Raw genomic sequence first — 12,156 nt, 5'->3', positions numbered from 1 at the left:
AGGTGAAAACACTAGAGCCTGAGGAGAAAACACCATATTTTTGCAGTCTTAATCGATTATGCATATGGAATAAGTGATTATGCATATTTTTAAATGCTTTCTCCCATTTTTAAATTTTTTTTTTTTTTGTGTATGTTTTATTGCTGAGAGTTTTTTTATTAATTACATACAATTATAAAGATATTGAATAAATATTTATTTTTCCCTAGAACTAGATAATGATTGTAGATGATTAATTCATAGTAGTTTGATGCCTCCGATGTAGTGAATTGGAGACTGACCTCCAAGGTTAACACTCCAACGCTCAAGTCAGTAAGAGAGTGAGAAATGAAATTTGAATGAGAAAGAATTTAAATACCTTAAGAGTGATGTGTTCTCCTATTCAAATATGAGATATGGTTAGTAACTGCATGCATGTGAAACGACGTGAGATGCGTTTAACTGTTGGAATGATTTGAGAGATTAACATGGTTTCCTTGTGGTGAATACTCTACGACACAAGGGGAAAATGCGAGCTTATCCTTCGTGTGGTAGCTTCTTGATTCGCTTAATGGGCCTCCATTTTTTGGGCCACTAAACAACTTTCGAAACAACTTCCATTAAAAAACCTTTGAAAAGTCAGATTACTTTAATCACTTTTTAAATTTTTTTTAGAGTCAATATAATAATGCTTTCTTTATTAATTATCAAAATAACTTAAGTCAACTATCATTTCTTCTTCTCAAAGATCTACTTGGACTTGGGCATTAAGTTATTTTTGCCACTTATCAACTTTATCAAGTATATATGTTAAAATTGACATTTTACTTATTAAATGAAACATAATTGATTCACACGTGATCGTGGTTGGTGTATTCATAATAACTAAGACAATACTTTTAAAAGCCTAAAAAATATTGTTCATTAATACATTACATGGTGGTTGTAGTTTAGTGGTAAGAATTCCACGTTGTGGCCGTGGAGACCTGGGCTCGAATCCCAGCAGCCACAAAGTATGAAATCTTTTATTATAGTAAAATATCCTTATTAGAAGAGTTAAGAACCATCCTCGTAATTATTTTATTTTAGTTCCATATTTAAATAATAATCATTTATTCTAACTAGCTCGCTGACCGTGCTTCGCACGGATATATTAGAAATAAAATATATATATATATATATATATATATATATATATATATATATATATATATATATATATATATAAATTAGTTGATAGCCCATAAATAATTTTAATAACAATTTAATATAAAATTGAAATATAGTATATAATAAGTAATTAAATTTAAATAACTTTTTATATAAGATAGTAATTAATCCGGAAAATAGTAGGATAAAAGAATAGAGTAAATTTTATGTATTTATATTTATTAGATCTTGTAATAATAACTCATTTGGATTATGAATTATTTAGTAGATATTTGATTCATAATACATATAAGAAGAGATTAGTTAACCTTTAAAATGGACAAAAGTTAGTAACAACTACACCTAAAGAATTATACCTAAATTTTGTTCATTTAAAATATAGTCTACAATTTAGATAAATAAAAAATAACTTTAATTTATATTACATATGGATGGGTATCATTTACAAATTATAATGTCAATTCCAAAAAAAAAAAAAAAACATAAGCTTTGTCTTTTTATGTTTTTCATTTATTGTACGATACTATTCTATTGTTTTTTAATACGTATTTGGTTATATATGCGTTAGTTGCATGTGTCCTTTGTTTTTTTATAGTGGTAATATATTATGCATTTATAAATTTAAAATGAGAGTAGAAACTGATTAGTTTTTCATCAATTAAAAATAAAATTAATTTCTAATTAAAATTAAAAATATTAATTAAGATAGTTAAATGGGAAATAAAAATCTATTTTATTTGAGAGTGAAGACTCATTTTGGTCCCTCACAAAAACTACAGAACCCAAATTAGTCCTCCACAAAAAATAGGACCCGATTTAATCCCTTACAAAATATAACCGGGTCATATTAGTCCTTCTGGGATATTTTTTTCAAACCGGTTTTTTCTTCTACTTTTAAACCGTGACTGGACCGCCAAGTCGTATTTTATTTTTCATTTTTTAAATACTAAATTGATTTTTATTTTTAATTTCGATTTTATTTTTAAACAATTCAGATTTTAAAATATAAAAAAAGATAAGATTTGTTATGAGAAGGAATCGAACTCAAGACATTTAGGTCACATCCTATGCCTTTACCACTATATCAACATACATTGATGACAAATAATTGACATGATTTATAGTAATATTAAACAATTCTGAATTTAAAACAAAAAATATAAATTTTGATACCTACAGGGTCTCAAACCCAAGTCCCTTCAAATTAAATGGTAGTCACTTTATTGTAAATATGAAAAGTAATCTAAGAGGGGTTGCATGAATTAGATTAATTGATATTAGTGAATTTTTCTCGATAATGAATGTTAACAATGTTTTGATTTTTTTGAAACTATTATAACAATTTCGAAAAAAATTAGAACAATATTGCTAACATTCATAATCGAGAAAAATTCACTAATACCGATTAATCTAACTGATTCACCCGCTCTTAAATCACTTTTCATATTTACAGTGAAGTGACTATCATTAAATTTGAAGGGACTTGAGTTTGAGACCTCATGGGTACAAATTTTATATTTTATATTTTAAATTTAGAATTGTTTAATATTACTATAAATCATGCGAATTATTTGTCACAAGTGTACGTTGGCATAGTGGTAAAGGCATAGGATGTGACCTAAATGTCTTAAGTTCGATTCCTTTTTAGAACAAATCTTATCTTTTTTTGTATTTTAAAATCTGAATTGTTTAAAAATAAAATCGAAATTAAAAATAAAAATCAATTTAGTATTTAAAAAATGAAAAATGAAAAATAAAATACGACTTGGCGGTCCAGTCACGGTTTAAAAGTAGAAGAAAAAACCGGTTTGAAAAAAATATCCCAGAAGGACTAATATGACCCGGTTATATTTTGTAAGGGATTAAATCGGGTCCTATTTTTTGTGGAGGACTAATTTGGGTTCTGTAGTTTTTGTGAGGGACCAAAATGAGTCTTCACTTTTAAAACAATTAAGTATTCTTCCAATTAGTAATGATATTTTAAAACAATTAAGCATTATTATATTATTTAAATAATACAAAATGACACCATTATGATATTAACCATCCATAAGCCTCAATTGTTATCTTTTGTAAATAAAAATTATAAAACTTAACTCAATGGGCTCGTCATAAAAAATTATAAACCAATAGTTTTTAAATTTTATAGATATTGTATAAAAAATAAAATATAATTAAAGTTAATATTTTGAACTACGTTCAACCAAAATATTATTTTATTCATATATGATTTTTTTAAAATTAATCTATCATTCTAACATTGTACTCAATAAAGTTTTTGTATATAAACATTCAATAATAAAAATTGTAACTCATTAATTTATTAGTTACAATTTTCATTACTATAATTAATGAGTTAATAATTATTGTTTATTTTCTTAAAAAATAATGGTCATTAATATAATTAAGATATGTAATACGAAAAAAAATATTACATATATTTATATCACAAAGTTAAACTCAATCAAAAGCAATTGATTTAGCGCAAATATAATAACATATTTAAGAGAAATTATTTTTTTTGTAAAACTCTACGGGATATAAAAAAAATGACTATTTCATATACATTAAAAAGTGAATAAAATAGCTAATAATTATCATATCTTTTCCATATAGAATTTTCTCAATTCTATTACTACTAATGAAAGATTCCACCAAACACAATTTATTTTTAAATTAATCTCAAATTCTCGCATGTTGTTTAAATATGATACAATTGAGTTTGTTTTAACTTTCATCATTTTGTAGTTGCTCCTCCCCTTACTTCATAGGGTGGCGTTCATCCATTTTAGCTATGTTCTTTTGGAAACTACTGATCCGCCACCTTTATCACATAATTCCTCGAACAAGTCTTTGTTTGGAGTCATGTGCCAAGTGCAACCTGAATCCATAATCCACTCCTTCCTAGAGTCATTGCTCGAAACCACAAGAACATCAGATGGTTCGAAATTATCTTGAACAATGGTTGCATTGCCATTATCCTTACCTCCATGATCTTTCAGGCGTTCAAGGCACACCTTTCTTGTGTGACCCTCCTTCTTACAATGGTAGCATCGAATACCAGATGCTTCGCCACTGTAAGACTTCAGCTGACTTTTGCCTTTCTTCTTGTCAAACTTACTTTCCTTTCGCAAGAATTTTCCCTTAGAGGCCAAACCTTCACCAACAGTCGAAGGTTTATGCTCCTTTCGTTCGTTCAAGTCTTTCGAATACAAGGCTGATTGAACTTCTTCAAAGGTCAGGAACTCCCTTTCATAAAGGAGAGTTTCTTTCAAGTGAGCATGTGTTCGAGGCAAAGCGCACAATAGTAATAGCGCTTGATCTTCATCATCGATCTTCACATCAATATTTTCAAGATCAAGAATCAGCTTGTTGAACATATCCAACTACTCAACTAACACTTTGTCTTCAATCATCTTGAATGAATACAAAGCTTGCTTCAGGTAGAGTCGATTTACCAGCGAGTTGGTCATATACAAACTTTCAAGTTTCACCCATAACCCTGATGTCGTCGTCTCCTTTGATACTTGTCTGAGAACCTTATCACCAAGGCTCAACAAAATTGTGTTGTGTGCTTTCTCGATCATAGTCGTCTTCTCCGCTGCCGTTAATTCAGCATTCATGGCTGCCTCTCCCTTCAACGCTTTCAAGAAACCCTGCTGAACCGGTAGGGCTTTCATCTTCAAGCGCCACAGACCGAAATCGTTCACTCCGGTGAACTTTTCAATCTCATACTTTGTTGAAGGCATCTTTTTCACGCTCACCGCACCAATTTGTTGTGATTTCAATGCCAAGAACAAAGTATAAAACAAGGGATGAATAAAAAACAAGGAAGAAGAACACAAGAATTTGTTATAACTGCTATTCTTTTACTTTCTCTTAGAAAACAAGATTACAAGTTTACAATAATAACAAATAACCTCTCTCACCCTAAATTAGGATTTGTTGTATGCAATGATGAGAGACTAGTATGCTATTTATAATAAAACCTAACATACTAACTAATGAGCTTTTTCCACAAGGCCCATTACACAAGGCAACTTAATAAACAAGCTAACTTAACAAATTAGGGTTTAAACACTAAAACCTAATTTAACATGCTAACAACCCTAGGATCTTCGACACCAGCATGTGAACAACTTTCGACTTCATGCTTAATCTTGTCGAACCAAGAAGCTACCTTTCGACCATACTAGAGTTCGATCCAATATCTCACACGGTTCAGATAATTTTTTACGTCAAAATTGTCCAAATCGCACTGTGAACACCCCTACATCATATTCCTTTTAAATCCATCCATTATTTATAAATCTAAACGATGGAATCTATTAGTTACCCTCCTATTCCATTTCATCCCATCTTATTCCATACCACCGACCTAAGGAAATGGCTTGGGTGACTTTCTGGCGGGAAAGTCACCGTAAGTTTCGTGCAACTTTGTTGGTTTATGGGATAAAAACAAATAATAAATAATAGATAAAATTGGGAGAGAGAAAGAAATAAAATTATGGTAACTTTGGTGAATGTAAGTCATCCAAACCTTGTCCCCAATCACCAACCGTTAGTTGATTTAGTGGTGATTGGCGCTGAACTTGGTAGGGAGGACCACGCTTGACCCCAAACCTGATAAAAAAAAAACACGTTGTCCCCAATCTAACCATACCTCTTCTTGGTCCCGCGCGGTGTCTTCCCTCACCGGTCCCCACTCCCTCTCCGTCCCCGTCACCGTCACCGTGAGTCCTCGTTCTCTCTCTCCCCCCTCTCACACTCTCCTCGCTCAATCTTCCACCCAACTTTTCTCTGCTTCATTTTGTTCTCTCATTAGCTTTATCTATTTATGCATGCAACAAATTCACTGCACAGTACGCTAATCAATTTCATTAGGTTAGTTAGTTAGTTGAAATTCGATTTAGATCATTCTTCAATCAGCTAATTCCCAATTTTCATATTCTCAATTAATTCAATTTGCATCTGTTATACATAATCGACCTGATTAGGTATTGCCCGGGCTTGTAATGGAGAGCTCCTAATATTTTATGTAAATTTGACAATGCGCATCAATCTGTTCTTGGTTCTACTATGTGATTTTGCTTTTGTTGATGCTTTTTTTGGTTGAATCTACTGCGTGATCTTGAAATTATTAAATACTCATATTTCATTATGTTTGTTTTCCTCAAGTAAGAGACAAATTGATGAATTTGATGTTTTTCATACTTGTAGGATAATGGATTTCATACATGTAGCTCACAACTTGTATCATATTGTTGTCACTGTAAGTCTTCAATTTATATTAACCTTAATTCACCAATTAGGTTTCTGAGTTTTTCTTGCAAGAAATTGATGTTTGTAATGAATTCAAATTGATGGAGTAACATGTTCATAGAGAAGTGAAATGATAGAGCTTCTGAAAAATTTAAATGCAAGAGCAAATTTCAACTTATAACAGAAGCTTTTGTTTATAAAACTCTATAGTTATTGGAAGAATTTTTTACTATTTCATTTGTCTTAACTCTTAAGTGTTTCTTCAAAAGTTTATCCAAACATACTTTTGTACAGATTGTAAATCTTGGGCTTCAACTATTATGGTACTTTCTGCAAATCATTGTCAGCGCTTGGTATTACATATTAGCCGTGGGTAATTTGTTTGAAAGCTATTTCATCTCTTATGGAGTATTGAAAAAATACAAGTCTCTTCGTATGGGAAAGCTTCGGTACCTTGCCGTTGTCATAGAGAGTGAAGATGCTTATCAAACATCAAAGGTTGTTAAACTTTTGCAGTGGCTGGACTCAGTTGGTGTTAAAAATGTATGCCTTTATGACATGAATGGTATGCAAGGTTTGAATAATCAGTGATAGTAAACTTTCTTTAACTTGGGGGTGTATGTATGATAATGTTTTCTTTGACCTCTACATTCTAGGAGTGTTGAAAAAGTCAAAGGTGGCCATATTTCAAGAAATGAAGAATGCAAAATCCATAGAGGTAACATATTGTTTTTTTTGCTCCCAGCAGATTGCTTTTTTCTTAATATTTTAACAAATTTCTGTCTTAGTTTATGATATTATTATTAAGGTTTTTTTGAGTAGTTAGTGCATCTCATATGTTTTCCATATTGATTACATAGTTTGGGTAAATCTAACCTTCGCGTCATCTCATTTCATTTTGACCGATTTATTTTTTTTCTGGACATGTATGATGTATCTAAATAATCCTTTTTTATACAACAGGAAATGACATGTCCCATATCAAGTTAATTGGTTTCACCACTAAAATTTGTTGAAAACACTTTGTACCATTTTCAGTTGCCATTTTGTCTTGAAAGGTTAGTAACTAATGGAACCTGCATATAGTATTTCTGGATATGAGGTCTAAGAAATTATCGATGCAGAGATGAAATACATGTTTCTGTTAGGCATGGGTAAGATATCGGAAATGGGAGGAGGGAAAAACAAGGAAAGAAAATGAGGCTAGAAAATTATTTTAGTTTTAGGTGTATTGGATGGAAGGTTAAAATAGGAGTGACAGATAATAGGCATGAAAAAGCAGCTTTGAATCCACAAGAAAAGTTCTCTCTAAGGTGAGATGAAAAGGGAGAGAGCATACTCTATAGTACAACAGCCCCATTTTTTCTTCTTCTTTTTCATATCCTAATCGTAAGAAATTGATCTGCGCACATACTAATTACTAAGAGAAAGAAAGAGAGACCTCATCATCTTCATCCTCTAAGCACCTGTTTAGGATAGTGTTAGTTCATCTCCAACGTGCTGCCAAGGGTCATTCAACCGTGAAAATTCAGAATCTAGAAACTAAGCTTTGATGTAAACATACATTCAATATTTACTGTGACTTTTCCATCGCCAAAACAAACATAGCCTATATAGGCTAAACCCGTGGAGGGAGAAATACCATTATTCCCTTTTGCTTTGTTTCTATTTTCTCTATGCAACCATGTGATTCATTAATATAAAATATGTATTTAATGACTCATTCAATTGTATGTTCAACTGTTTTTTCATTCATTTGATCTGATCTAGCTTAAACTCAGTGCAGGAAGTTAATGATGCTGTGACACACCATGTACCAGATCACATGACCCTAGAATTTGTTTCTTATGTTGATGGGAAGGAAGCAGTGGCCAAAGCAGCTAACTTGATTTTTGTTGAGAATTCGAAACGACATAACTTAGGTGGAGAACTGGATTGCCAGATATTATTAGAGTCTCACCTGAATCAGGCACTGCAAATTGTTGGTATATTTGCTTCCTAAACCTGCTACTAGTTTTTAGCTTTAGAATGTTTTTTTTGCTTTTGCAGTTAACATTATCTGGCTAACGACGATCTTATTTTTCTGTCAGGTTGCAAAGGCCCTGAACCTGACCTTTTACTGGTTTATGGACCTGTTAGGAGCCATCTTGGTTTTCCTGCCTGGAGAATTCGGTATACAGAGATAGTGTAAGTTGTTTCTAGGATTTTTTATTTTTATTTTTTATTGTTGTTGTCGTCGTTATTGCCATTGGGAGAGTAAAAAGTTAGCTTGTCTGTTCTCAATAAAGTGTAATAATGGTTGTGCATAGAAGCTAAAAGAAGCATTGACTATTACATAAGTGTTTCGTTCCGCGTTAGGCTTATGGATTAGTTTCATTGATAATCGGAGTATAAATGGATTGATTTAGTTTCTCTCCCATTTTGTGATATTTTCATTCTTGGGTAGTAAACCTGTAGCAAAGTTGCTACTCCACATGCGTGCTGCTGATGTAGCAAATCTTAAAAATGAACCTCCATGCATTACATAGGTTGCATGTGATATAATGTATGAAGTTGCATTTTGTACATAGCTTTGTTTTTCATTTTTTTAGTTGAATAGATTCTGACTATTGTTTCTTGTAGGCATATGGGATCGTTGAACTTCATGAGACACGGTTCCTTAATTAAAGCCATTTACAACTTCACAAAAGTGCACCAAAATTATGGTAAGTTTTCTCAGTATCTGCCACGGTTTGACCTCCAATAATTGCTATACTTTTTTGAGTAAAATTTTAATTATTAATTGCATTTTTCTTCTTGCATCTCCACATTCATTTGTTATATCTTATACCAGACTATCCAATAACTAGCTCACAGCCTTCAAGTGGAAATAACACAAACCTATAGTCCTATACTATGTTGTTAACAGACCACTCCTTAGTCCTTGCCATTATATGTTATGATGTTGCCTTTAAACTATAGTCTGAGTTAGTAAAGTATGTTGTATTCTATTTAACTGCAATTTTTTTAATTGTTTTTTGGGGATTTCTAACAGGTACATAGAAAAGGGAATGAATCAGAAGTAAATTATAACTGTGCAAGTCCAAAGAATAGGCGTGAAGAATAGAAACCTACCTAGCTAAGCATCTTGCTGGTAATGTGTAAATTGTAAACTTCATATTTTTGAAAACGTGTATGGTAATTGGTATAGTTTAAGTGCACTTTTTTAACAAAAAAAGAAAGAAAGAGTAACACAAGCTTAAGAGCAATTTTTACAGACTTCATGTTTATTTTACAATGGTTTTAGATAACATGTCTTGTAAATATATAATTTATGCTACATTTTAAAATATATTTTACTGCATATAGTTTTAGAATTAGTTATTGTAAATTTGAAGATTACGATATAAAAATGGAAAGGGAGGTAAAGTGTAAGAAAAAAGGGCAAAAAACTTGTCCTCTTCGTTAAAAAACTGAAAAATGTGTGAATGGGAAAATATCCAAAGTTACAACCAACTTTGTGCCAATCACAGTAGAAGTTTCCTGGAAAGTTCCAGAAAAATAACATATTTATACTGACATGTTTTAGGAGAGGGATTTAGCCAAAAGGATTTCGTCTGCAACATTAAGATTTCCCCCATTAAAAATGATATTATTTCTAGCAAAGCCAAATTGCCCTACAAACCAAAATAATAGCCTAAAACCTTTATTAATCTTGCCTTTCATCAACCTGTCAAAGAACAACACATGCTTGAAAATGCTGGTGGCAGCAGAAGTAGGAGTGCAACCATGTCCAATCCACTCCAACACTTTGCTCCAAATTAACGCAACTTTTGGTCACAGCAAAAACAAATGAATGTGAGTTTCATTAGTACCAAGACACACCAGACAATGTATTATAATGACCAATGATGATACCTCGCTTTACTAACTCGTCTTTTGTTTGGAGACGGTTGAGGAAAAGCTGCCACGAGAACACTTGGATGTTAGATGTAATATTAGCCTTCGCAGAGTCTAAGAAAGCTCTGGAGAGATTGAAGAGTTGTCGCTAGAGAGAGCTTGGAGACGGAGGAAAGCAGATTTGACTGAGTAGCAGTCCAAGTTACACCACTAAATAAACCGAGTTTTGGGCATAAGCAGAGGGAGAGATCGAGATAAGATGCAATTGAGCTCCTCCTTCTCCAAAGCTACAGCAACCGGCAGCGGGCCTTGAGCTGAAGAAAAGGACCACTGCCAAATACCACCTGCCCGCATTCCAGAATCATTAACTTTGATTTGTTAACCTGCAAATAGCCAAACACAACATCAAATTGCAACATTAAAGGCCTAACGCCTATCCAATGGTTCCTCCAAAGATCAATACAAGAAATGTCCCCTAATTTACATGAAACGCTATTACCGAACCAGTTGGTATCATCGCCGGAAACCCCAATGCAAAGCCTTAAATCTCTCCACCAAATAAACCACTTGTGAGAATTAACCTGCCACGAAGAGTCAATGATTAAACCGCCATATTTGTGCTCTAGTAGAGAATACCAAATTGTATCTTCATCACTGTTTGAAACAATTCACCAAGCTCATTTACAAAGGCATTCGATTATTTGATTTAGTATAGGTGATTGCCTAATCTGTTTAATAAATGCCGCACTTTATTGAAAATTTCAAAAAATCTGGATATTACAAGTGCAATTGTATTTGTTGCAATTACAAATGTGATTTTGGTTTGTATCCATTTACATTCATGATTCATTTGGGAAATACTCTTTCCATCTTATGTGGTGCGCCCGACACTTCTTATGTTGTGCGCCCAACACTTCGGGAAATCCAAAAATGTCATTTCATTGTTCGGAAATGCATCTCCGGGCGCACCTAAAATCATACAAGTTTTCGTAATTCAACCACACGCCTCATTTTTACCAAAATATGGTTCAGAGATGCATCTCTGTAAAATTTTTGGGGTGTATCTGGAGATACATCTTCGAAATATCCCCAGAAGTCATTTAAAAGATATTGGAGATACGCCTTATTTTAGAGATGTATCTTCGAAAATCCTTTGAATGATTTCAAGGCAGCAACAATTTCCTAACATAGTAAATTTTTTAAGCCAAGTTATATGAAAGTGAAATCAAATTGTATTAAAGTAAAAAGTCACGTAGCTGTCTGCATAAGCCCAATGTAAAGGAGCTGGCATCCATCGATACTCCTCTGGTACCAAATGACTCTCGAAATCTCTAAGTATCACATCAAGATCTTTGCAGCAAACGGTTGGAGGAGAAGACTCTGAGGGATGTCTCAAAATAATATGCATATACTCAAACAAACATATCACTCACTGGGACAAATACGAATACATTAGACCTAACCCACATGCCAACCATCTAGAGTGGGGTATAACGAAATAAGATTCAGCGAACGCGTCTGACGGTGACCGTCGTATGGGTAAAAGGCAATGTCATTTGTTGCTTGTCAGTCAAGATACACCCAAAAGGGCTCAATCGATTAATTCCCCTGTATGGGGAAAAGGTGGCAGCACGTGGCCAATCTTCAGTGTAGTTAGGCACGGTTTCCCACCCGATGGTGCGGGGAAAGTGGGAGTGATCCATCCTTGAAAATGGTTCATATAAAATATTACTCCCTCCATTTTTTTATAAGTTGCTTTGGAGAAAAAATATACAAAAATATAAGACATTTTGCAACACGAAGGGATCATTAATATTATTTTTCCTATTTTATCCTTACTCTTAATTATCATCTCTTCTTTTAATT

General features: G+C 32.7%; 1 protein-coding gene and 1 non-coding gene across 3 annotated transcripts; both read left to right on the top strand.

Annotated features, from left to right (window-relative positions):
* The first annotated feature begins 918 nt into the window (after positions 1-918).
* TRNAH-GUG (transfer RNA histidin (anticodon GUG)) lies at positions 919-990 on the top strand. The gene has a single exon. It is a non-coding gene; the product is annotated as a tRNA-His (tRNA).
* A 4,787-nt stretch (positions 991-5,777) lies between these two features.
* LOC131652570 (uncharacterized) lies at positions 5,778-11,502 on the top strand. 2 transcript variants are annotated; one of them, XM_058922466.1, is made up of 8 exons: positions 5,778-5,882; positions 6,370-6,421; positions 6,706-6,976; positions 7,068-7,129; positions 8,198-8,396; positions 8,502-8,598; positions 9,034-9,116; positions 9,446-11,493. In XM_058922466.1, exons 2-8 carry the CDS (start codon positions 6,374-6,376, stop codon positions 9,451-9,453), a joined length of 768 nt encoding a protein of 255 aa, XP_058778449.1. In that variant the 5' UTR covers positions 5,778-5,882; positions 6,370-6,373; the 3' UTR covers positions 9,454-11,493. The 2 variants fall into 2 exon arrangements, with proteins under 2 accessions (XP_058778449.1, XP_058778448.1); XM_058922465.1 differs by lacking the exon at positions 5,778-5,882 and adding an exon at positions 5,939-6,033 and having other exon boundaries at positions 9,446-11,502.
* Positions 11,503-12,156: the final 654 nt, after the last annotated feature.

This window comes from Vicia villosa, linkage group LG2 (genome assembly GCF_029867415.1).
Source record: "Vicia villosa cultivar HV-30 ecotype Madison, WI linkage group LG2, Vvil1.0, whole genome shotgun sequence".
Classification (NCBI taxonomy): domain Eukaryota; kingdom Viridiplantae; phylum Streptophyta; class Magnoliopsida; order Fabales; family Fabaceae; genus Vicia; species Vicia villosa.
This window is presented reverse-complemented; position numbering and strand designations above follow the sequence as displayed.